Genomic DNA, 26,993 nt, shown 5'->3' with positions numbered 1-26,993 from the left:
ACCATAAATTCTGAACATTTGATGGCGATACCATCAGAAAGCAGACAGGAAGTAAAACACAACGTAGGCACGCCTGGAAGGCATGTGACATTAAATGGCCTTTAAAGCAATACCCCAACCCACAGATATCTGTTACATTATTAGCACCCCTCAGGCTTCAAAACCCAACAAGGGTTGGAGTCTAAGCAGTACTTGGTGGTTTGACTCCCGGTTTTAGTATGAACTTTTGTTTTGGTCCACTGTGGTGACTTCATGATGTGAGACAGACAGATAGCATAAAAGTATAATATACTGCAATCTGATGCTTCATTAAGTTCAGTGGGATGCATTGTTATGTTAGGGATTTATGTGTATGGGTGCGAAAGCTTGACACTGAAGAAAACTGTCAGAAAGAAAAACAGCTCATTTGAATAGTGGTGGTGGAAGGGAGTTCTGCGGATACCTCAAACTACAGAAAAGACAAATAAATGGGCCCTAGAACAGATCAAGCCTGAATGCTCTCTAGAAGCCAAGATGATGAACTGTGGCAGTCATACTTTGGACATATGACATGACATGACTCATTGGAAAAGTTAATAATGCTTGGTAAAGTGGAAAGCAGGAGGAAAAGAAGGAGAGTGCACTACATGTGGATTTATTCAGTCAAGGAAGCCATGGTCCTGAGTTTGCAAGACCTGAGCAGGACAATTAAGGGCCAGGGCTCATGGAGAACTTTCATTCATAGGGTCATAATAAGTCAAAGTTGACTTGATGGCAATTAGCAACAACAACAGTGTGTATCAGAGTTAGAAAAATTACTAGATGGTCTACAACCTTCATACTTTCTAGGGGGATTCTGGGACTTGGAGTTTGAAAAAAGTAACTTTGCAAGTGTTTGATAGGATTACAGTCTAAATAAATACACCAGGGAATAAGGGAGGGTGGTCAATTGCCAGACTGCTGAGCTGTAACAAATCTTTATGGGTTCTGTTTCCACACACATCCTACCATTTGGTGGGCATTTTTATCAGTTAATACTGCATTGTTCAAGTCATTACCCATGTGTGCTTAGCTTATGTTGTATATGAACCAAAGGGACCAATAATGTGTGTAATGTTAATTTCAGCATTGGCCTAATTTTGCTTCTGTTTATGCTAATGAGAACTTAACTGGTAACTTCCCAGGGAAACAGAGCTAATTAGGCAAGCCCTGTACAGTTCTAAAAACTTGACTCTGCATCATCCCTGACATATCATAAATACTAATGAGTATATTCACATAGTGTGAACTGAGTCACTGCTCTCCTTATTTTGTGAAAGGTATATTAAGGCAATTGCTTTCTCAGCCTTTCACTTGGAACCAGTTTGCTACTAATTTAGAAATGAATGAGATCTTATAGACAGCAATACCCAGTCAACAAAATACAATCTGAATGTATTTAGTACTGTAAAACTCGCTAAAACACTTTTCAAATTATTACAAAAGTATGTGGACAGATAGACAGAAGTTAGGAGACACCCAACAGTGGTGGGGTTAGGATGGTTGTTACAAAGGCATTCTTTTTGTGTAGGTGCTTTCTGAGCAATTCTACTGATTCTGAAATCCTGTTTTTAAGCATGTTGATATGTTTTACTGAGTTTTTAAAATTTCCTTGTAAGAATTGCTTTAGTGCTTTCACATTTTCCCCCCACTTTTATCCTACTGGTGGTTTTTAATTTGGTTCTATAAACTTATATGTTTTCTTCTTTTTTGGCTTCTGATTTTATTTTGGTTTAATTTTCTGCTTCTTTAGTCACTACCTTACTGTTACACTTTAAAATATTTTATATTTTTAACAGGCATCACACTTTCTTTTTATTGGGGGGCTTATGGGTGCATTAAACCGACTGACAAAAACAATATTATGTTATCTATATTTTGGGTGTTGTTTTTAAGTTAGTTTTAATGCCATGAACTGTTGTGAGATTACTTATTTGATTTAGATCTCGCCTTCCAAAATGGGATCCTAAGTGACATACAATATAAATGGTTTAAGCAAACAAAACAAGTAAGAAAGAGAGGAAGGGATAGATGGCAGATTTAAATGCAATAGACTGAAGGATTGTTCTTCTGCCTGCAGATTGATCTCCGAGCTACAGATGTCAAGCTCATGCGACAGCTGCTGATCATCAACGAAAGCATTGAATCAATCAAGTGGATGATCGAAGAGAAAGGTGCAATCGCAAGCCGGGGCAGCAGTTTGAGTGGCAGCCTCTGCAGTTTGCTGGAGAGTCAGGAGACCTCTCTTAGAGGAAGCTACAACAGTTTGCAGGACTGTAGTGATGGACTCGATGGAATATCTGTAGGAAGTTACCTGGACACTTTGGCAGATGATGTACCAGGCCAGCGTACTCCTTCAGACATGGACCAGTTCAGTGACTCTTCTCTAATAGATGATTCCCAGTCTGTACATAAACATTCAAAGATTGAGTCTGATGAGTACTACTGTTTTGGTTAATAAAATTAAACTCTGGGGTGGGGTGGGGTGGGGTGGGGTGGGGGGACACACATGTGCACTTGTATTTATGGTTTTTCTATGCTGCTATTTGTTTTAAGCATTTAAAAGCACCTTTTTAAAAGATAACCCATTTTAAATCTGCTTTTTTCTCACCGCGCTCTTTCTTTCTCTATCTCTGCTGCTGCTTCTAAATTTCCTCCGTCATCTTAATTTATTGCTGTAATAACTTTGTTCCCTTTTATAATATCACCTTTGATTATTTTTGTAATAAAATAAAGATGAGGGAAATTAAATTTTATCTTCAACACAAAGTGTGGAAATGAGCTCTTACTGAATTCTACATTTGACTGATAATAAAACATTTTTGATTATATGTGGATTTGGGCTAAACTTTCTTGATGGTACAGAATGATTATGACAATGATGATTTTGATTTGCTTAGCTATTTTAATCTGCTTACAAATTAATACAGCTATTATTAATAAGACAGCTCCTGCCTTCAGATTACAATCTAATGCCATGTGAGAAAAAAGAAGTGGAAGGAGAAAGTGTTATAATTAAAAATATAAGCCTCTTTATTACTCAGCTGAGAGTTGTCAAATAAGTGTCCTAACCAAGGCTGCTATCTTAATTGGTGGATTCATACAAGGTGGAAGAAAAAGCTACAAAACCATCCACATAAAATGAAAGCACAGCACTTACAAGACTTTACAGCTTCAGTAATGAGGTCACACATTAGAAGAAGAGAAAATAACTCTTTTTTAAAACAACTCTCTGCACCTTGAAATCTAGCATATCAAGAAAAGCTAGACAAGAATCCTCTTCCTTGGAATGCTAACCACTAGCAGTCCATGATCCAAGAGGGAGAAGCCTCATTCCTCAGTGAGAAGATGGAAAGCACCACCTCCAGCTCCGCTTGGACCATGGGCCACTGCTGATATTTGTTTTCCACAGACAAGAGGTTCATGACTTAGAAGAGTATAAGAAGTCACAGTATCTGTTAGCATTCTGAAAGAAGTTAACAACATGCTTTTGGGGGAGAGGAGAGGATCTTTCTTAAAATCTTTGAATTGTGATACTAGCGTAAAACCTTGGATTTTTGTTTTTAACTTCTACAGTAATGTGAACTGGGTGCCCTGAAAAAAACAACAGGTACCCTGCTAGACAGCCATTTTTGGAAATTTACTTTTGGGCTTATTCACTGTTTTTTCTCCAGCATAACTTCCAGTCCTTGCAGAATCTTAGACTGTGTCTTCAGATATTGCCTCCACCTGAAAGATTAAAAACAGGCAATCCGGAAACATAACATTATTTTCCTGTAGTGTTTTAGACTCTTTCAGACATTACTAGAACTTGGTAAAGTTAGATTTTTGGACCATGTCTTCCAGAATCCTCCAATCAGTTTGTCCAGCAGCTAGGCAAGCGGGGGGGGGGGGGAGAATTTGGGAGCAGGTCCAAAAAGGTAAGTTCCAGTAATGTCTGCAAAGACCCTGAATGCCAAGAGTCTTATGAGTCTTAGCATTATTTACCTGAAGTAGGAGTATGGGTAAAAAGTGGTCTTTCCACTTCCAGCATGGTCACAGGGTAGCCGCAATAGAGGAAAGGAGAAATGCATCACTAGAAACCTTGCATTGTGGCTACATGATCTATTTTCCATTTTTGGCATTACATCTCATACATCCCACCACTGTGCAACTGAAATTCCACAGGAAACTGAACAATCTGCTTTGAAAGAAGCAAGAAAACACACACACACCAACAACTACAAATGTAGCTCTATGATCCCACTTTAATTGCCATGGTAGCATCCTATGGAATTCTGGAGTTTACAGTTTGGAGAGGCACTGAAACACTTGCAGAAAACTCCAAAGGCCTTTCCTAAGTTGCAAAGCCCAGAATTCCTTAAAATGTTACCTTGGTAGTTGCAGCCCAGTCATAGCACTGCATCTGTGTTCATTGGGAAGCACTGGATGGATTCTGACTAGCATTGGGGTAACTTAATTTAACTGGAAATCACTGACTTTTTACTAATACCTACACATTATAAGAGTTTGGTTCAGGTTTGTTGCGATGTTTCATGAAGAGGTTAGAAAAGTTCCTTTTGTGGACTTCAAATCCCAGAATCTCCAAGTTAGCACAGCCACACTGGCTGGAGAATTCTGGGGAGCTGTGGTCCAAAGGAGAACTTTTGCAAGTTCTGGGTCTGTGTTACCAAAGCCACGACTTTGGGGAGGGGTGGCCTGAAGTCTAACATTAAATAAATAAACAGCTCATTTTATATCACACATACCTCCTAAAATATATATAACCTTCAACTAAGCTAGAAGATCTGTGAATTTTAAAGGAGTCTTCCCATAAACTTGTCTGGCTGCATACAGAAGTGTAATCTTAGAAAACTGACAGCTAAGACATTGGCTAACACTAGGGATCTATGCACACAGATAAGATCAGCTGAGAGACATCCTATCTTTATTTCAACATTTTAATGAGGGCTGATTAGACAGAGCGTCTGTAGTTTTTGTTTTCGTTTCCACCCTAGCCAGACCAAATAGGCCCAGCAGTCAAGCCTGGAGGCTGCTTTTGCCTTCCTCTACCAAGATTAGATATTCTCGGCCGCAGAGATCTTGGATTGCACCTGCCCAGGTATATACTTGGAGTGGAGGAATAAGTGCAGCTTCTATTGAGAGACACCAAAGGAAGGATGCTTGTTGTTTCCTTAGACCAGCGGGATTAGTTTAGATCTACCATATATACTTGTGTACAAGTCAACCTCATGTATAAAGGGAAGGTTTCAGGTCAGAATCATGGATTTTGATATGACCCGTGGATAAGTTGAGGGTAAAACTTAGGGGGCTATAAGGTAGGATGAAAAGAGGAAAATACCACTTCTGTCCCTCCTTCTCCTTCTCTGGACCTCTCCCAACCACCTGACATCGATCCCCAGGTGCTAGAGGAGAGGTTTTAACATCAGATTGAGAAGGGAAGCAAGTGCTGTTAAATGTGGAGTTTCTGCCTTGGGAAGAAGAGGCTTGGAAATCAGACTAGGGAGAGAAACAAGTGGTGTTAAATGGGGAGGTTTTTTTCCCCATGGGAAGAGAAGCCTTGCAAATTGGACTGTGAATCTTTCTGTTACACACACACACACAGAGAGAGAGAGAGAGCCTCCGGGCACGAGGATTGGGCCATCAGGCTTGCTTTAGGACCTTTCTAAGCAGTACTAGTTATTGACGCATATATAAATCAACCCAGGATTTTAGGGTCAATTTTGGGGCATAAATTTCTCGATTTATAGTCAAGTACATACAGTAATCTAACTAGGTCTGCATAGCATCGATTACATATCATCTTAAGCCTGTAAAAATGGCAACTTGGATCTTTTCCATCATAACCAGCATCACCCACCTCCTCAATGCAGACACACAGTTTGTTTTGTATTTTACTTATTGTTTATCTTAAAGAATCAAGCCAAGACAGTGGAAGTGGTGTCTGAATTTGGAAAAGAAATCAGTGGCTACATCCACACTGCACAAATAATCTTTACCTGCCATGGCTCAAGGACATGAAATTCTGGGAATGGCAGTTAACGTAGTGTCAAATCGGATTATTTCTGCAGTGCAGGTGCTGCAAGTGAAAAGCTATTACTGAAGCTGAACCCAGATAACAAGGAGGGGCTTTTGTAAATAGATACTTTGCCCTAAAAGGATGGATTTCAAACAGTTCTGGATGGGGTTGTAAACTTATTGCAGGTTCATCCTTAGGAGTCCTCATTAATCCAATTTTGGTCCAATCCACTCTACAGAAATAATCCAGTTTGAGACTGCTTTAACTGCCCTGGGTCAGTGCTAGGGTATCCTTGGAAATGTATTTTTTGTGGCACCAAAGTTCTTTGACAGAGAAGACTAAATATCTCCCAAAACTGCAGTTCCCAGGATTCCCTAGCTTTGAGCAAGGGCAGTTAAAACAATCTCAAACTGGATTATTTTTGCAATGTGTTTTGGACCACTAACACTATCGTTCTAACTGGCCTTTACGACACTTGAGTGTTTTTTGAACTTTTGGTTGTTGTGTTAATTATAAACCCTTCTAGGTAACAATAGTCTTGTTATGATTAGTCACATTCGGGCAATAGCTTAGATTGACATAACAGACTGTATTTAGGGCTACCCTTGAAGACTGTCCAGAAATTGTTTTGTGTGTTTTTAAAAACATGTCAGAGATTACTGAGTACCATTAGGATGTTTTCTCAGTCCTTAAAACTAACTCCTTCTGTTTCAAGAACTAATCCATAGTGTTGGCATGGATCTTAAATGTTTTGTGACTAGGAACATGCCAACAAAGGCCAAATGAAGTGGTGTTCTCCCATGCCCATCTGCATGGCAACCAGCCTACACAATGCAGGGCCAAATCCCTGATTTTAGTGTGGAGTGTCTTCACAACGTAAAGACAGTTTGGCACCAAATTTGCATCGTACCCACCTTGGTTTAAAACAACTCACCTTTTAACGCACTAACCAGTGCAGTGTAGTGGCTTGAATGGTGGACTGTGACTCTGGAGATGTCTGGTAAATACTTCAGAAAACTACAGTTCCCAGAACTCCATAGGATGGAGGCATGGTAGAGGAAGCCGTATCAAAACACTATATCTGTATAGTATGGATGCACCCTTGATGTTGTGGTCCATATTAAAACTGGAGGGTCACAACATACAGTTTGGAAAATCAGAATTCTTGAATGCTTGCAAACCTATTGTCAATGAAGAGTAAAATACCGTTTGTCCTTCCTCTCTCATTTCTTGTATTCCATCCAGGATTAGTTTAGTGCAATATTTCTTTAAAATAAAACTGATTAACAGGTTCATTATGTCCCCCTTCAACAAGAAAAAAGAAAAATCCTAGTGCATTTATTGTATTTTTAGAAAGCCATTCACTTTTGGAAGTTCTCCAGTTCCACAAAATAATTTCTATAAGCATGTCCCCACAAACTAATTATTAACTTTGCCTTTAAAATTAGGTAGGTTTGAGCATGCATCAGATCAAGGCAAAAAAGACTGTTCTATTAAGAAGAAAGAGGAAAATTACAATACAATACAATAAAAAGGTGACAACATTTTTAAACTCAAGATAAATCAAGATCTAATCTCAAAATGAGAGCTCCTTTGGAACACAAATACCTTGAAAGGGTGTGGATTTGGCACCACACAATTAGAAACACAAAACTTTCTGACTTCTAGCATGTTGTTTTTGGCTGTTCATACAGCTGAACTCCAAGCATTGGAAAATATTTAAGTCAGAAGTGGAGAATATGAAGAAAAGTTCAAGTTTCCTTTTCTGGGAATGAATCTAATCTCTCTCTCTCTCTCTCTCTTACACACACACACGCACACACACACACACAAGTATGCTTCCTCTGAAGCCATAAGGATGAATTATGAAGCTTTCACTTCAGTTTTGATTAACTACAGTTTGTTGTGTCATCTGAACTGCTCATGCTGTAATCAGTCCTGGAAACATTTTGGGGTAGCTGTGTTGGCCATATAGCAAAGTACAATAACACCCAAAATCAACCAAACAGTGATACTTGTACTGGACCAATCAAAATGCACAAAATATATGATGCAAGCTTTTGACGCTCCACTGTCTTCTTCATCAGGAAAAGGTGTTAAAAATCACGCAGGAGGAAAAAATATATAAAATGGTGGTGTTAGTCGCTAGCTTGCATTTTCTCATGGTGTTGTTGGTGGGTTGGTCTTTGCATCTCTCCTCCTCCTGACCATGTGGCACTGGGAACAAAGCATTCCAAAGTCGAGGAGATAAAATTTGAATTCCATTAGCAATACATAAAGTTTACATCTTCTGAGATGCAAGATGTCTCCATCCTTTGTGAGGTCCCAATCTCTGCTCCCTACGTAGGAACCGATCCAGGTTTGAGAGATAGTTTAAGGACTTTACCACACATGAGTTTGAAACCATAGTTTTAGCAAGAGAATAGTACCTATTGCATGATGTTGCCACCAATCCATTGCCGCTGAGCCTCTGAAGCATTGTTAGAGCCCATCTTTTCATTGGCAGGAAAATCTGTCAAAAAGAAGCCAATCATGCTGACATCTTATTACTCTACAAGTTTGATACATTGATCCCACAGCTGTCCCAATACTGGGCAGTCATGTGGTGTAAGCCCCTTTTCCCTCTCCCCCTTGCTATTCCCAAGCAACCTGTTTTCTCTCCCTCTCTTTTCACTTTCTTTTCTTTTTTTAAACTAAATTGCACTCCTTTAACTCCATAAAGGCACTACAAATAAATATAAATATAAATGAAAGACATGCTGATAGGGCAGGATTGTGGGGTTAAAGAGGAATGTGAAGACAGTGCACAGGACTGTCAAGGGCATAAAAAGCTCAGTTGCACTACTAAAGAGATGTGCCACAATAAAAGGGCCAAAACTATGGAATTTGGTTAGAAGGAAGAGGGGCCCACCTGCATCAATACCCTTCCGTACCATTTGAACTGAGGACAATATCCACAATATCTTCACCAAATGCAGGGCTATGACTACCGTCATCGTTTATTTTTCTTTCTCCTGTGTGATTTTTAACACCTTTGTCTGATGAAGAAGTCAATGGGGCTTCAAAAGCTTGCAACATGTATGTGCATTTTGTTTTGTCCAATAAAGGTATCACTGTTTGTGGATTTTGGATGATGCGGTACTTTGAGAGCAAGGCCCATGTGATATTCCATAAGCAAACTGCCCTATGGTTGCTCCCTTCCAGTGTCAGTGGTTCTGGCAGGCTTACCTGCCAGCGGTTTAAGCAAAGCATACAGTAGCTGGGAGCCACCATTAAAAATTCCCTTAAGTTGCCTGCCCTATGATGCCCCTAAAATACAAAGCTCTTCTGACAGCACTTTTATTCAAAAGGAGACCAAAGTGTCTGTAGTGTATTTTTACAGAGTGGGCTGCTTGCTCTTAACTTCGGGTTCCTGTACATAATATAATTAAAGTTTTATATTACCCTATAAAATGTAAGAGAGGAAAGATACATTTCCAGCCATCCTCTGGGAACATCCTATTGCCCTTTTAATATTTTAATATTCGTCCTGTTAAGAAATGTAATAGAAGATTGTAAATATACCCATCTCATAATAGTTCTATGTTTACTATAGCAACAGGAAGCATAAGAACATTCTGCCCAAAACAAATAACCACTGCTTTTTTTTATTAATGCTGATAAAACAAACCCAAGAGAAATATGCACTGCATTTAACCTTTTCTTTCAACACGGTTTATAATTCAGTTTGCAACAACAAGGCAGAGCCAGGGAAGTCTCTCCTTTCCTCATTTTTGAGGAAAATTAACAGCAACATGTAAGTTAATATTATGGCTGCTGTTGTTATTGTTATTTGAAACATCTCTAAATAACCCAAAATTGGAGCTGGTATCTCCATTGTAGTTTGTTCTGAAAGGAATCTGCCTACTGGGAAATTCCTTATTTTTTTTTCTCCTTTTCTTTTCTGTAAAAGTACCACACAATATGAACAGGGACCTTGCAGAATTAAATTCTTCATGGTAAACTAAAGCATAATAAACTTTTCCTGCTGATAAATAATGCTGGATGATTCAGGCCACACACACACACACACACACACACACACATACCATACAGTTTAACTTTGTGAAGATCCAATGTGGGCCAAAAATAAAAATGCATCATTCCAATATACTAGACTGACTGTCAAAGTGCAAAGGAGCATGTGTACATCAGATACAATGCTAGCAGCACATCATATGTGTACTGAAAGGCATGAAACATGCTCTAGATTAGGGACAAACCACGGAAGAGACAGAAGCCAAACACAATTTACAGTAAGTGAGTTTTCCATTTGCACCTCAATACAGCATTTGACTTGAGCTGCCTCCACCTTATCCTGAATACTTATTTTTCAAGTTGCAATAGAAATAAATTACTTTTCAACCATCCCTTCCCTAATGTGAACTGTAACCTTTTTCTTATTAAGTAATGCTCCCTCTCCTACCTCCTTAGTGAGTGATCAGAGTGCTTAGATTTATTGTGCTTTCAGCCACATTGACTTCACTGTGCTCTGTCTTTTGATCCACAACTAGGTGTGTAGCAACAAGAGAGAAAATTGGGGCATTGCCTCCTAAATAAGAACTCTGCATCCCAAATAAAATGTTCCTTTCGTCTCCAAATTTCTGGCTTTGTAGTAATGTAGACACAGTTGATTGTCCATTTAGAAATACATCCAAAGAGAAGAGGCAGGCAATGCACTGTCTGCAAATTAAGGGGTCTGAAAGGTGCACTCTTATATGTAGGTCAGAATAAAGCATGAAAATACCTAGTTACTTAGTGAAAGATTAATTTAAGAGATTATCACACTACCATTTTTGCCCTGGCCATGCACGGGACAGGATCAGGGCAGAACAGGAAAAAACGAGTGTTATCGCACAGTATATTGTTAGTGCACTGAAGCCCGACCATCTCCCATCTCCCAGGCGCACTCTGCACGCTGATTTTGGTGGTATGGAAGGTGATGACCAGGCGGCAGCATAGCAGAAATTTACTGTGTGATAACACCTGTTTTCCCTCGTTCCGCCTCGATCCCGTCCTATGCACAGCCAGGGCAAAAATGGCCATTGATAATCTCTTTAGCCAGAACTACAGCAGTTCCTTGTATGATCCACATGTGTCTCTCAAAGCAAGATGTAGTAAATCAGATAGCAACCTGGGAGGACAGGGTTGAAAGTGGATTTTCCCTGTTTTACTCTGCAGTAAGCTTGCTGTGTAAAGATAATTCCAGACATGTATCCCTCTCACTCCCTTTAACCACCTTCTTTCTACAAAACGTCAAGGCAGTTCATTCAAAAATGAAGTGTGGGAGATGGTTCTTCTTTTGTTTTTTTCCCTTCTCAATTTGTCTGGTAGCCTAAAGATGGGAATTATGTGGCTGGGGAGAGCACTTTATGGAATTCCTTCAAGCCTTTTCATTCACTTTTCCCAGGTCGAAAATTGGAAAACCAAGCCTCAATCAGTTAATCATAATAACTCTCAGCCTAAAATGGCCCCAAAACTGGAAGTGCTCCTCCTGTTACTTTTAGTTTCAGAGAAATGGTCAGGTGCAGTGGGGGTTAGGGTTGCTAAATTCTCCAATTCCCCCAAGATTTCAAGGCCCAATCTGAGACTGAGAGCCAGTCACTGTGGCATCACAAGAGGTAGACACTTGTGATGTCACTGGGATGGACCCTTGTGATGTTACAAAGAGTGAGCACTTGTGTAAAAATTGCAAAGTTGTGTGTGGAAGTGGGTTTGAGAGAGAAAGGGAAAGAGAGAGAGAGAGAACATGGAGTTGCTACACCACCTCCTAAACAAATATTATATACAGCATATAGACAGCCAGAGCAAGCACACACAACACATATACTGTACAAACAAGCACCTTCTCATTGAGCCTACAAGCCCTGGTTCCAGTAGGGAGTGGGGAAGAAATCTATGCCTTGGTTTTACAGCCACCTCACACACAAAAAGATCAAACTTTCTTGTCTTCCAGTGCCAATCTCCTGAAAACTGGTCTTCCCACGTAGAGACATGGGGCTGCATAACCATGCTTGGAGGTTCCTGCCAGTGCCTTGAAATGTTGCAATCCTACAGTATGGCTTCTCCAACTCTGTAACTTTCCATGTTGTTGTGTGTCTTCAAGTCATTTCCAGGTTATGGCGACCCTAAGGTAAACCTATCATGGGGGTTTCTTGGCATGTTTCTTCAGAGGTTGTTTTTTTTTTTCCATTGCCATCTACTGTGGCTGAGAGTGTGACTTGCCCAAGGAACCCAGTTGGTTTACATGGCCCAGTCAGGATTTATACCCTGGACTCCAGAGTCCTAGTCCAACACTCAAACCACTATGCCACACTGGCTCTCATAACTTCCCATACTGGATAGGGAAATACAGATTACCCTCCCAAATACCACTGATGTGTCAGCAACCTAGTTTTAATCCAATATATTGAACAAAACTTGAGAATGATGACATTCTGTTCCAACAGTATTCCAGATTGAGATTCTTCCAGTCTTGATGGCTCACAAATCATGCGTTGGTACACAGGGCCCTAGTTCTGTGCAACAGAGCAACTTCATTTCCAGCCACCCTTCAAACGTGTAAGTCTTTGCATGCAACCTATTTTTTCTACATTAAGTGAGACACTAACTTTAGCAACCTCCAGCCCGCATTTGGGCTTAAAGTTAATTAACTGTGCAAACGTATTAATTATTTAATTTTAATAATCCATAATAATTTGTTCCAGGCTCTGAGAAGCAGAGGTACCATTTTGTCTTCTGTTTCAGGCAGCAAAATGTCGCAGGCTAGCCAGTCATTTGTAGATGGCAGTCAGTGTGCCAATGAGTGGATATCCGTTTGTCTTCTTTCCGCTGGATAATGTTAAAATTACAATTACTTCTGTTTTCGCTGACTGTGGAATAGCAGTCATGCCTCAACAGTGTCTAACAAGAAAGGAAGACCATGGTGCTGGATTGCCTGCTCTTTTTCTCCTCAGGGAAGGTTGTCTTTTTTATTTCCCTCTGGGAAACAAGTGAATTCTGCCACTTGAGATGTCTGTCTCAGATACCACACAAAGTTTCCTCAATAAACATTGGTCATTTGTCAAATTCCAGTAAGTCTGAATTCTGCAATGGTTCCAGATAATACTTTTGTTATACACTTACCCTGACTTATTCATCAGATTTTATGAGGGTCATAATGATGTTGTCTCCCCTTTGTAACCTTCTGATGCCTTTGAAACAACTCTTCAGTCTGTTTTCTTCCCCCAGAGAATCTGTTAAGATGGGAAAGATGGAATAGCATTTGACTTGAAACACAAGGGCTGCATTTGCATTGCAGAAATAATGCCGTTTGACACTGCTTTAATTGTCATGGCTCAGTGCTATGGAATACTGGGATTTGTAGTTTCTTGTGACACCAGAGTTCTCTGAATATCTCACAAAACTACAAAGGCTAAATATCTCACAAAACTACAAACCCCCAAATTCCATAGCATTGAGTTTTGTCAGTTAAAGTGATGTCGAACTGCATTATTTCTGTTGTGCAGGTAAAGCCCAAGAGCAAGATCTGTCAATTCAGATACACACCGGGTCCTGAATAGTTTTATCTTTTATTTACTTATGAACCAGTCAACTAGTTGTCTTGGGTCGATCTATATATTTATAGTTATTTATTTTTGCTCCTGATGAATGTGTGTCGGACTGCTGTCAAATGTGTATTGAAGCACCCAAACACCCATAATTTACAGAGGCTGGCATGATGAGATGAGTACAAAATGTTACCCCACAAAGCTGGCTGTGTGAGTTCCCAGCTGGAAGTGCAGAGGATCAACAATTTTCTTTTTTAAAAAGTATTTTTAACAAGTTTTAATCCTAATACATATAATAATTCCTTCTTCCTATACAGACATCATAAGCAACTTATCTCAATCCCTCCCTCCCTCCCTTCCACCCTCCCTTCTTCAAATCCTGAAGTCATGAATCTTATCCCTATCAGTCATGTATGTGTGTGTGTGTATGTGTGTGTGTGTATATATATATATATATATATATATATATATATGAATTGCCTTCCAAATAGTTATATGTTGCTTATATATTAATCATAACCTTCAATACTCATTTTTCCAAAATCTCACAAACATATCTTCTTTTGTGTCCCCTCTTGGTACTCTTAGAGGCTGTGCAGACAGCCCCAAGAGGTGGCCTCTAGCTGCCCCTTTTACAGCTGGATCGGGGCCCTGGCAACTGCATGCTGCGGCTCCAATCTGGCCTTCCCAGGGCACAAAAATGAGCCGCAAAAAGTGGCTCCTTTTTGCATGCTGGAAAGGGTGCAATAGCTGTGGCGCCATGGCTTCATGGTGCTCTTTTGGCGCTGTGTCATGTGGATGCAGCTCCAGAGGAGCACCATGGCACCACATGCCATGTGGTGTGGCATGCTGCATCAGGCCATCCTGGGGGCGGAGCTGGGGTGTGCATCATATGGACGCTATGCCCCGACTTCACTCCCAACCCAACCTTTAAGACTGGTCTGCACAAGGCCTCACTTGGTATGTTAATATTTCTGAAATTGATGTTTGTTTGTTTTTAAAAAGTAACCAGTCCCACTAGGTAAAAACTGTGCAGAATTCTTCAATGACATACAACAAGGCTATTTTTATCATAAAGACCTGGCAAAAAATATGGACCAAAACAGAGAAATTTGAGAACAGTGACTTCTTTATGACCTGCATACACTTTAGGAATGATGCCTTCAGATCTTTGTTACAAGATTTAATCAAGTCTGGTTTTTGTAGTAGTGTCAGATTTTCTGAACTTTAATAAGTAAATGTTTTTGTTTAATTTAAGATGGTTTAAATTGCTGAGGGTGGTGGTGGTGGGGGAATGCAGTTTGTGAAGCAGCCAATAAGGGCACCCTGCACAGACACACTATACCACCCAAGTACTGTCGATCATCTTCATGTGCTCAGAAAATGCTGGGAAGACTGGCTCTACTGGAATAATCATGTCATGTTTATTATTTCCTGTTATCATAGGAGGGCTGTGGAATTTGGCCAGAGAACCAATGTTTATGGAATTAGACTTTTGGGGTAGGAACCATGTGATTCTCTAGATGTTGAACTGCAACTCCCAACAGTACTGGTCAGCATAGCCAATGAGGAATACTGGGTCATCTGGTCCAACAAAATCTGGGTGGCCATGACTGCTACCCCTATATAGCTTATTTCTATTTAAGCAGTTTATTCAGAGACAAAACAGACCCTTAAAGGGAAAGTGGAGTCAAAACCGCACACAGATTTCTCCTGTTCCTACATCATTGCTCACGCAGGATAGAGATAGGCCATGGTGATAGGGCAGGGAGCAATTTCTGCCCAGTAATTCTCCAGGGAACATGCAAACTACCAAAAATACCCGCCAAACTAAGTAAAAAATTTTTTGGATGCATCTGGTTGGAAAACATGGCTTTTTTTTTTTTTAATGCTGAACAGTGCAAGGAGGTCCTTTGAAAGATGAAATGCTGGTCTATAAATGCTTAAAGAAAAGGCAGTTCACCTTACTAGAGAGCTAGAAAAATGACAGTCTAGAGATTCTAGCTTGTTTGTGGTCACAAAAATGCCCATAAAAGATATCAAATTCAGCTACATCAGGGGAATCCTGAACTAGAGGGAGCACATAGACTAGGACTTACTCTCTGAGGTTTTCACCAACTAAGGTAAAATAATTTGAAATTGGATACCAGTGACATGTTCTACCTTTTACTGCATATAAATTTGCCCCCTGGGAGCCAGCATGGTGTAGTGTTGGGAACTACAACTTTGGGGACCAGAGTTTGAATCCCTACTCTGCCTTGGAAACCCACTGGGTAACCTTGGGCAAGTCACACTCTCTCAATCTCAGAAGATAGCAAAAGTAAACTCCATTTGAACAAATCTTGCCAAGAAAACCCTGTAATAGGATCAGCATAAGTCAGAAACTATTTGAAGTCATACAACAACCAACCTCCTTCCACTGCTAAACCTGGCTTTAATTTTTAAGAAAGATGTAGTTTGGTGACCCTCTATCATTACATTTCCTCCGAAAAATTACTTTAAACATTCATGCCTTATGAAAAAGCCTGTGAGCTTCAAATGCATGCTTAATGTATTGTGCATTTTTTGTTTGGCCTAATAAAAGTATTGCCAAAATAAGTATTTGAATTTTCTATGGGTGCTAGATTGGAAAGGCATAGCTACCTTTGCTATGTTAGCATTCAAGCCACTGATTTTGAATTCATGAAGTTTTCTTCATATCATTCATTTCCTCTGGGACATCTTAGGAAGTGTTCACTTACCTGCACCTATTCCAGGTTTAGTCTAATGATCTAATAACCCAATTATCAACCAGGTAATGAAGTCTGAATGGATGTTGGAATGTACAAGGCACAGAAGAACATTATAAAGCTAGCCATCTAAGAACAAAGAGCAATTCATCCCTTTTTATTAATGATCCATTCCCCTTCCGGGCAAATGATTTCAACAGCATGTGATAATAAAAGGACTTCAGTCAGACACACTTGACAAATTCGACATATTGTTGGGTGGGTGCCATATTCTCAGAAATAAATGCATGCCTCTTTTTCTGTCTTTTTTTCCTTCTTTTCTTTTCTTACTTTTTGTCACTGAATTGTTCACACAACTAGTCTGGAAAATGAATAGGCACACACATGGCTTCATCAGTGTCCGCTTTTTGGATGCAGATCATCAACAGACCTTGGCATGTATGCAGAGAACAGAGATGATCAGTCTGGGAGAATGGACAAGAGTTTAATTCAACCATAATAGTAGGTGCACTTCTTCATCTGACACTTAGAAATCAAGAACTGAGTGGTGCCAAAATGTTGAATCTAACAGAATGAACACACCTGGGAAACCAGGGTTCAACTTTACAGAAATGCAATGAATTTGTTGGTTGGGTTTGGGTACTAATAATTATTCCCCTTGTTCTCTACCTTGCTTACAAAATGGAAATAATGCTGCCAAGACAGCTAACCCCACAGGTATGTAGCAGTCATGAACAAAATACCAAGTGGGCACTGTTGTTGTTGTTGTTGTTGTTGTTGTTGTGTGTCTTCAAGACATTTCCAACCTATGGTGACCCTAAGGCAAACCTATCATGGGGTTTTCTTGGCAAGATTTGTTCTGAGGACATTTGTCATTGCCTTCCTCTGAGGCTCAGAGTGTGTGACTGGCTCAAGTTCACCCAATTGATCTAATGGCCAAGGTGAGATCTGAATATTAGTCTTCAGAGTTGTAGTCCAACACTCAAACCAATATATCATGCTTGCTCACAATGGGCATTTTTGCTGCAGCCTAAAGCAGAACAATTAATTACTTGGATGGTGAGAGTTGCTACACAATATTTGCAGGATATGTTTCAATCTTCAATGACCTCATAATTAGTTAATTGAAATGAAGAAAAGACTGGATCTCCAAGAAAAAGAATAGAAATGTGTACAATTTTGTGCAGTGTAACACAGCAACAATTGTTACTATCCAACCGGACATCACTGTCACAGGTAGAGTCAGCAAGGTCTCTCCCACCCACATTCCTCCATCATCATTGCCTTGCATATTTGTGCAAAATTCTGTTACCCTGAATGTTCAGAAGAAGGTGAATGCACACCTTAGGTTATAACCTGGCTATGTACATGCTTGAGGTAGTGAATATGTAGAAGAAGGGAAAGGTGGCAATCAAAGCCATCCTTCCTACCCCTCTGTTACCACAAGGGAACTCACCAGGCATTTCAGATGAAGGCCTGTTATTTTAAGTTACAGTTGAGTCTCTGCATAGTTCCTGTTCCTGGTAACTGCCCCTTAATCTACTGGGTAATTCCCACACAAGCCTTGTGCCTCCTGTTTTCAGCATGGCTGGCTTCATTTGTCCTGGGCCTGTGACATATTTTGTACAGGTCCCTGACTTGTTACCTTAGGAAAGTCAATAGATTTGCTCATCATCTGCCAATTGGGAGGACTCAATAGGATGCCCAGACTAACACTAAAAAGCTGACTGCTAGCTTCATCCCAATTTCCAGCACCCTCCCCATGCCTCTTGGGAAGTCCAAAATCACCTCATGAATACCTATTTGGCTTCTAGAAAGCTCTATTACAGTAGTCCCACAGATGAAGTAGTATCTGTGCAGAAGGATGGATCTATTCAGGAATAAAATTCAGCTGGAGCAATGACCTACTATAGGACCAAGAATAGCAGAGGCTTGCATTGTCTTCTGGAACTTCCCAGTATCTTCTGCAACTTTGATGAGTTACTGGCTCCCTTTTGAGCTCCTGAAAATCTATCTCTTTAATACCAGTTCACTACACCAGGTGCAGATTATGTGCAGTTGCATTTTATACAAGGAAAGTAAGTGACATATCTTTAGGTGCATCCAGTACTTTAAAATATATAATATATGGAAGTCCCTCTCCTAATTAATGAGCTATACCTTCAGTATGCCAGGTTTTTATCAAAGGAACTTGATGTCCTTAAACCAAAGAGTTATTTGATCCAAACACTGCATTATTCAGAGAGCAGAAATAATCAGCTCCATTATTTGAAGTGCCTCTCCAATTAGTGTGCTAATGAATTGTTAACAAATAGAAAAGAGCACACCACTTTAGATCTTTTTTGTTGTTGTTGTTTAGTCATATGGTCTTCATAGACAGAAAATCCAAGTCACATGACGTCATGATTAAAATGTTGACCATAGAGGTCATTGATAAGCGCATACGGGGCCAGTTTTCTTTCTTCAAGAAATGCTTTTGAATGAATGAGTCTTTGTGTCTCTATCAATAATTTGGATATGACTTGTCATGAAGTAAAGATTGTTCTTATGCCACCACTGGAGAGCAAGAAAGAGAGTTCTCAAGAAGTTGCTTAGCTCACTTCAGCAACCAACACGCACCATTAATATTAAAAATACTTTGTGGCACCTGTTAAACATGTTTGTCTTTCCAAGTTTCTGGTTTCTTTGTAAGCATGCCAAATGTCTTCAGCAGTAGCCTGCTGGGAAAATGACCTGTTAGTTGGGGCATTTTTTTTCTCTTTTGCATTTTCTCACAATGAAGTAAGAAGAAATTCTTTGATCATACTCACTAAAGGTTGGACCCTGTCTTCCTAATTCCAGTGTAGTTCTATATGACTATCACTATGCAAAGCTGGGAGTCCATTCATGCAACAGTGAAATATGTTTTAATGAAATTCAATAAAGAAAAAAATATCAAAGGAATGATGTGAGGGGGCACTATCCAAATCATGTAAACTTAACACAGTGCAATGACTGAATGTTATGTTTGGCAACATAGACTGGAATAGCTGTTGATTCATGTTCTTTCCCTCTCTCTTTAAATGTCCAAACAGGTAGGAATCACTTTTGCATTCCCAGTAAAGCAAATTTGGGCCACACCTCTACCCTGATAGAATTCCATTGATGTTGTATAGGAAATTCACACAACAATTGCCTCTTTCTTTCTTTCTTTCTTTCTTTCTTTCTTTCTTTCTTTTGTTCATTGTGTTTCTTCCTTGCTTGATCTAAGAAACATGGGGAAGTCATTCAACTTCCATGCTGAATACAGATAACAATTGTGGGAGGAAAAGACAAAACATGGAGGTGGATGTTCTGGTTGCTGGATGAATTTTAGGTGGGGAGCAAAAACTATAGTGAGGTTCAGGTCAATAGGAAGAGAGATAGCAAAAGGTTTATTCTTATATTTCCCTGCCTGTTTTTAAATGGACTTCAGTTGCAACATAAATGGAAACTCATTTTAAAAAAAACAGGAAGGGGAATTGTGAAGACAGTTAAGGCAGTGTGGGCACTGGGTGAGAAGGCAAGCACAAATCTTCTGCTGCCAGTACTTGCTATTGCTATTGGAAAAGAACTGATTTTATGTGTGTGTGTCATTTCACAGTATTCTCCCTGCCCTGAAGTGTTGTGACTGGGAAGTGCTGGTGAGATTCAAGTCCTTGACTGGAAGCCAGAGTTGTCAGCTTGAAAAATCTACCTTCCCTTCCTACTCCTCTTCACAGCATCATGATGCAGGACGCCTCCACTTATCTGTCAGGTTAGGGAACAGAGCACTGTCAAAAACCAGAAATCGTCAAAATGCAAAATCTAGTCTTTAAAATGGCCCAGGTGGCAGGAAGGCTGCTATGAGTCAAAATGCAGAATCTAGTCTTTAAAATGGCCCAGATGGCGGGAAGGCTGCTATGAGTGTGAGAAACTGATGTGCATGGTTAAAACACATGGTATGGGAGGAGAGAAGGGTCAAGAGTTGGGTGGGAAGGATAAGTGGTGTGGGGGCAGCTGCTAAATGAAGTACCTTTGCATGAGGCTGACAACAATGATCCATTCCCTTTTCTGTGAGGATGTTTCTGAATGGGTGAGATTATGAGAGGTGTGGGAAGGATGGACTGAAGGAGTGAAGTAGGATTTCATCACATGAGCCCTGGTCCCGCCTCAATCTTGCTGCAATCACATTATTAAAAGAGAAAGAAAACATACAGTTTTTGGAACTGTTAATATGATATGCTGCTTCAATAGCATGATGAGGCTTTTTGTACTATTAAGAGGCCCCACATGCACTCATCTTCAATCCCATTAAGCCTGCCTCCCTGCTTCTCCCCACGCCTTCCAGCCAAAGAAGAAATGGCTGTCTCCTTGCAAGGAAGCAGTCATTTGTTTTTTGGCAGGTTTTCAAAAATGAAATTCTCACCCAGCTGCACTGGTCACAATCAATAAGTATGGCTATTGCAAGCCTGGAGAGGACTTTGTTGCACCTCCCTGCTACATCCCTGTTAAAGCCAAGGGCTTTGTCAGAGGCAAAAAAACGGTAGCAACCTTCATTCAACACCACAAACATGGCTGAACACAGAGGCATTCAAGCCCAGATCTTTCACTGTTCCAAGTTCTCTCCCTGGAAATATGAGTCTTGTCTTGCTTTTACTCATGTTCCATTTTTGTAAAGAAAAAATCTCAAGCTCTTTCTATCACATTTATGAAGAAATGAGATATTTTTGGTGACTATTGTGGATGTGTTGTGCCAGGAGGCACAATATGAGAAGCATGGGAATGACTAGTATGTAGACAGCTCTTGTAGCACCTCTTGAAGAAAGTAGTGGGCAGCCTGAGTTTTGCAGATGGAGGGGCTGGACAGATGGGCATCATCCAGCCGCCTCTTTACTGGCTGGATCAGTGCCACAGCAACTGCATGCTGCGGCACCAATCCGGCATCTAGAGAGCACAAAAAGGAGCTGGCAACCCTGGCTCCTTTTTGTGCCCTCTAAAGAGCATCATAACTGTGGTGGCGCAGCTTTGTGATGCTCTTTTGCCAGTGCATTGGCTAGATGCTGCGCCAAGGCCGTGCCATGATGCCGTGCATGGAAGGTGCATGGCATCATGATGTGATGAGGGCAGAGTCACAGCATCCAGCATGCGGATGCTGTGTCATGGGTCTGCCTACAGGCTGACACAAAGTGCTGGTCCATATTCTACTTAAGTCTACTTCCTCACATGCATTTGGTGGAGTGGTAAGCCAGGGACAGACTTATATATGCCCCAAGTGTGTGAGAATGTGAATTTGAATTCAGAGTTAGCATCTTGGTTTGTGGCAAGGCTTAGTACCTGTGTCCCCATCTATGTTGTCTGTCTTCGTGTAGGTGAGTACCTGTTTGAGGTTTGGACGTGAGTAAGTAGACAGTAACAGAGTCTTAGTTACGTGGGACAGGCTTCATACTCATAAGCCCTAGAGCAAGTGCACTAATTACAACTGAGGCACTAATATATAAATTGCCTGTGGACTGCTCTCCAAAAACTGAAACCACAGTTATTATACACATACTGCTGGATATAGTTATTACACAGTCACATGTTGCTATGTTATAACAGATACATAAAATTGTTTGGCACGATAAAATACTTAATCAATTGTCTCCTATCCCCCAAAACCCATGACTCCTATCTCCCAAAACGATGGCAACCATTACCCAGAGGACATTTTCTGCAACTGCCCTCAAATTGGGAAATGACCTGCCAGAGGAGACTGGTCTGCTGGATACGCTGGATGAATTCAAAGAGCAGTAAAGACCAGTTTCTTTCTACAGGCCTATCCAGATGAGTTTTAAATTATGAGTTTTTAAGTATGAATAGATTGTAAAAAGTATGAATAGATTGGTTTAATATGTGTTGGGTTTATATGCTCTTTTAACTGATGTTATGTGTTTGTGATTGCTAACATGTTTTTTAACTGCGTTACATGTTTTTAACTCATGTTATATGTCCAATCTGTTAGAATCATAAAATCATATAGCTGGAAAAGACCACAAGGACCATCCAGTCCAACCCCCTAACATGCACAGAATCAAAGCACCCCCAACAGATACAGTAGCCATTCAGCCTCTATTTAAAAACCTCCAAAAAGGGAGATTCCACCACATTCCAAAGCAGCGTATTCCACCTCTTACTGTCAGGAAGTTCTTCCTAATGTTTAGATGGAATTTCTTTTCCTGTAATTTGAATCCATTGCTCTGTGTCCTAATCTCTGGAGCAGCAGAAAACAAACTTGCTCCATCCTCAATATGACATCCCTTAAATATTAAACATGGTTATCATGTCACCCTGTAACCTTCTCTTCCTCAGGCTAAACATAACCAGCTCTCTAAGTTGCTGTTCATAAGACATGGTTTCCAGACTTTGCTGTTGTATTTTAAACAGTTGTTGCTCCCCACCTAATAAATATCATCATCATCATATTCAATCATCATTATCTCAGGTAATATGATGCAAATATTGTGTTTGCATGGAAACTGGAAGCTCCCTTATGGCACATGTACACACTCCCCCCCCCCCCCATTGCTCTTTAAAGACAGATTCATATGATGATCAGAATTGTGATAGTTTTTCTCAGTGTGCTGTTCAGATAGAATGTTATATTAGCAGGCATCCTCTGGATCGTTGATCTTTTCAATATGACCCTTTTACACATGGATGGTTGAGTGACTCTGTGACCCTAAATAACAAATATTGAACTGATGTCCTTTTAGTTCTATGAACTGGAAATTAATTAAGCTTTCCTTGAATTTAATTAATGTTTTGCCATTGACTTTAAAGGATGGTTTTGAAGGGTCATCATAATTAAATTTGTGCATGTTTGTCATAAAGCAGTAAAATCCATATTTAAAATTAAAAACCCATCCTTTTTAATTTTTGACAAACAATAATTTATTCACAAATAATAGAAAACTGCTCCAAATAAGGAGAGTTTTGGCGTAGTCATGACAAAAATACAACTTCATGTTTATGTTTTTCTAAGTATTCTCATGAAGACCAGAGGCCAAAGATTCACACATTCAACGTTCCAAAGTTAGGTACAATTCAATAAATCAACACTCATCACATTACACAAAATAGAAATGATCACAATGATCCTATACATACTTGCCTATAAAAACAAAGTGAGCATTCTGAACAAATGTACCTAAGTATGTATTGCATGGGTTTCTATGAAATTTACAGCCACCCTTCCAAATGCACGTGTTTAGTATTATGACATCAGAATGCAATCCTGCATCCAGAGGTCAGAGATGATAATAATAATAATAATAATAATAATAATAATAATAATAATAATATTTTGGAACTCAGTTCCAAGAATCCTCTACCTGGCACAGCCAGAAAATTAACATTTCCAATCTCCTTTTAGTAAAAGAAAAAAACCACCCTTGACCAAAAATATCCCAGCTCTACTTAGATCCCATTTAAATAAGATATTATTCCAAACACTGGATGCAAAATTACACATTTAATTAAAACCACTTATTCTGCAATTTTATAATCACTGGGAGGGCATCCCTGGGGTTTCTGGTTGTGTCAGATCTCCCTCTCTGTGGGAGAATCAGAGGTGGAGATATTTGGACCTCTTCTCCTTCTCAGCCACCATGGAAACCTTGGAGATTAGTCCTTCTCCAATGGCCAACATCAGAGGAGGATTGAAGGAGGCTTGCTGAAGGCATCTCAGGAAGATCTACAGGATACACAGTCCTCTGGGTCTCTACACACATGTCCAAAACAGCAGCAAAGCTCTATTAGTCCTAGAATTCTTAAGAAACTGCTTCCCATGATTGGGAATTTCGCAGACAGACAGAACATTGAGGAAACAAAATATTGACACCTTCCTCACCTAAGCAGCACTTGGATGTTGCTTACAGATGCCTCCAGAACAGCAGACTACTCTGTTAAATATTTAAGATCTGCTATTTTGTTATCTAACATTATTTCTAATACTTGAAAGGCACCAGGACTTGTGTGATATTGGAAGCTAAGTGGGGTCAGCCCTGGATTAGTATTTGGATGGTGAGACTGCCAGGGGCCATAGGCTATATTTCAGAGGAAGGAACTGGGAAAAGCACCTCTGAGATATCCTTGTCTGAGAAAACCCCTTGAAATTCATAGGGCTGCCATAAGTTGACAGGCAACTGTAAGACACATACATGCACACATTTTGTTATCTTGGTCTGAATTCCATCCCACCCCTTGCTTCTGTCAATTCTAATTACTATACCTCTCATGTGACCCTCTGTACTGCTTGCTTTGCTGCATCTCTCATGCAAAAAATTAGCTGGCACCCAGCAATGCTAATTCTACTCTTGTTTGCTCACTCAGTTACTCCCTCATTCTCTTTCTTTCTTTCTTTGTGAATGAGATTTATAGCAATCATAACTTCCATGGAATCTGGCACTGAATCATAGATTCCCTTCACATATGATATGATGATAACCAGTCATTATGTGATAGTATGATAATTATACTCAGAAAAACAATATAATAGAAGTACATCTACAAGACTTGGAGGAGGGCAATAGGAATGAAATAGCTTGTTATTTTGAAGGAATGAAGGCTTTCTGGCATGGCTTCACTTAGAATGTGAAAAAGAGTTGACATCATTATTTAAAAGTGCTGGCTTTCACTCCTGGATGGCTTATTTGGCAGATGGGGTCAAACAGGCAATAAACATGAGCAAGTGACATAGGTATTTTGTCAAAGCCACTGTATCATGAAGGGCACACTGGACACAAAATTATTTGTGGAAATAACATTTAAACGCTTCCACTAGAAATTACTGTTAAGAAGAAATGCGTGGAACTCTTAAGGCAATCTGACAAGCTGAAGGTGAAAGTGTTGCCTATGGTACAAATGAGGGATGAAGTAAGATATTCTTCCCATCCCATCTCAGACACAGTCCAGGAAAGGGTGTGATCACCTTAAAAGAAGCAAAGAAGGCAATCCCATTCATAAGCTTAAAGTCAGACTACTATTTGGGGCAATAGTCTCAAACGGCAGGGCTGGGGTGTCACTGAAGGGCAGGAGGTATGTAGTTATAATTGTATTTTTACTTCCAAGAGTAAGAGATGCCTGTGGGATAGTCTTTCTCATGTGCCAGACTGGCATGATTGGCATTGGATACTGTGCCTCTTGACTTAGGCCCTCAACAGGCTGGCAAAAAACACTGGCTTGAGGGCAGAGTGGGAGCAAAGGGCATGTTGAACTTTTCCTTTTTTTGTAAATAAAGTTAAGCGCTTAAGCAACAGAGTGGTTTAGCACCTTTGCAAGTAGTTGCTAAACCATTCTGTTGCTTCATCACTTAGTTTTATTTTATTTTAAAAAAGGAACCAAACATCACACCAATAATGACAAGACAGCACTTGGGGGGGGGGGGGGGGAGGATGACATCTCCAAAAAATGGGGAGGGATGGTAAACACCCCTCTAATAGTCCTTCCCCTCCAGAATGCTGTGATTCGAATCTTTCGTTCCCACTTGAAGCTCGACAAGCTTTGGAATCGCCTTTTTTTCAAAAGAACCTCTTTTTAGCTGGTGTCTGGAAAGACCGGTTCTTTTGCCTTTGCCTCGCTTCATCATGACAGATTCGATCATATCACAACCGCAACCAGTTTCAAATGGGAACTAGGGCCATTTAATTTGCTCAGCAATCCAATTCTTTTCACAGTGGGAATGAGGCCTATAAAAGGTTTGTTATTGCCTTCCCCTGAAGCTGTACCATGTGGTAGCCTAAGGTCACCCAGTGGGTTTTATGATCAAGCTGGGATTTGAATCCTGTTCTCCAGAGTCAATCCACTATGCTGCACTGGTAGCCCTCCCCTAATGCATGGTTATGATGTTATCCATGAAAGAAAACAGTAGGACTGTTATTAACCATCTCTGTGAGAAGAAACAGGTAACTGCCAGTAACCAAAATCACAATAAAGTAACTGGGGCCTGTTACAGACTGCCAAAATAAAGCTGCTTTGGGTCTCTTTGGAGATATGCTGTTTAAATGATGCATGGATCCTAAGAGTCCGGAGTTCGTGCCAAAGCCACACTCCATTCCTAAGCACTGGAGTGTAGCTTTGGTGCAGCTTCCGGATTCTTAGGGTGCATGCATCATTTAAACAGCATACCTCCAAAGAGACACGAAGCAGCTTTATTTTGGCAGTCTGTAACAGGCCTGAGATAGCAAAAGATGGTAAAAGAGAGGGATTGGCTTTACCCCACACTGCATAGTCATTAGAGCCCCCCCCCCTTTCCAGTAGTAGATGTTCTTTTTAGCAATCTACACTGGATATATGTATTGCGCGTGCTTAATACAAACAACACAACTTTTCTGGTTTGAAATATTTTCTAAAAAGTAATTACTTTGGGAGAATTTTCAAAGATCTCACTTGGAAGGCCTGAAGGATGACCACTTTTTCAAATGCAGAGTGATTAAGGTGATGATTTTTTTTTTCTATTTTAATTTATAAAACAAAACCTTGTAGTGGGAGTTCACCACTAATATCTTACGAGAAGACAATATGAAGTTAGTCCCTTACCAGAGCAAGCAAATCTTGGGAGATTCTCAGATAGGGGGAAAAAAGCCGGGAGTAAAAGGCATA

At 40.1% G+C, this 26,993-nt stretch overlaps 1 protein-coding gene across 1 annotated transcript in view; it reads left to right on the top strand.

Annotated features, from left to right (window-relative positions):
• The window catches only part of LURAP1L (leucine rich adaptor protein 1 like), a 32,785-nt gene extending 29,979 nt beyond the window's left edge, over nt 1-2,806 (top strand). Inside the window, exon 2 of the mRNA XM_089489717.1 lies at nt 2,099-2,806. Coding sequence (XP_089345843.1) covers nt 2,099-2,476 — 378 coding nt within the window. The 3' untranslated portion in view covers nt 2,477-2,806. The remainder of the gene's footprint in view (nt 1-2,098) is intronic.
• Nucleotides 2,807-26,993: the final 24,187 nt, after the last annotated feature.

The sequence above is a fragment of the Sceloporus occidentalis genome, unplaced genomic scaffold (genome assembly GCF_023333645.1).
Source record: "Sceloporus occidentalis isolate IW3139 unplaced genomic scaffold, rSceOcc1.0.p SCAF_1, whole genome shotgun sequence".
Classification (NCBI taxonomy): Eukaryota; Metazoa; Chordata; class Lepidosauria; order Squamata; family Phrynosomatidae; genus Sceloporus; species Sceloporus occidentalis.
This window is presented reverse-complemented; position numbering and strand designations above follow the sequence as displayed.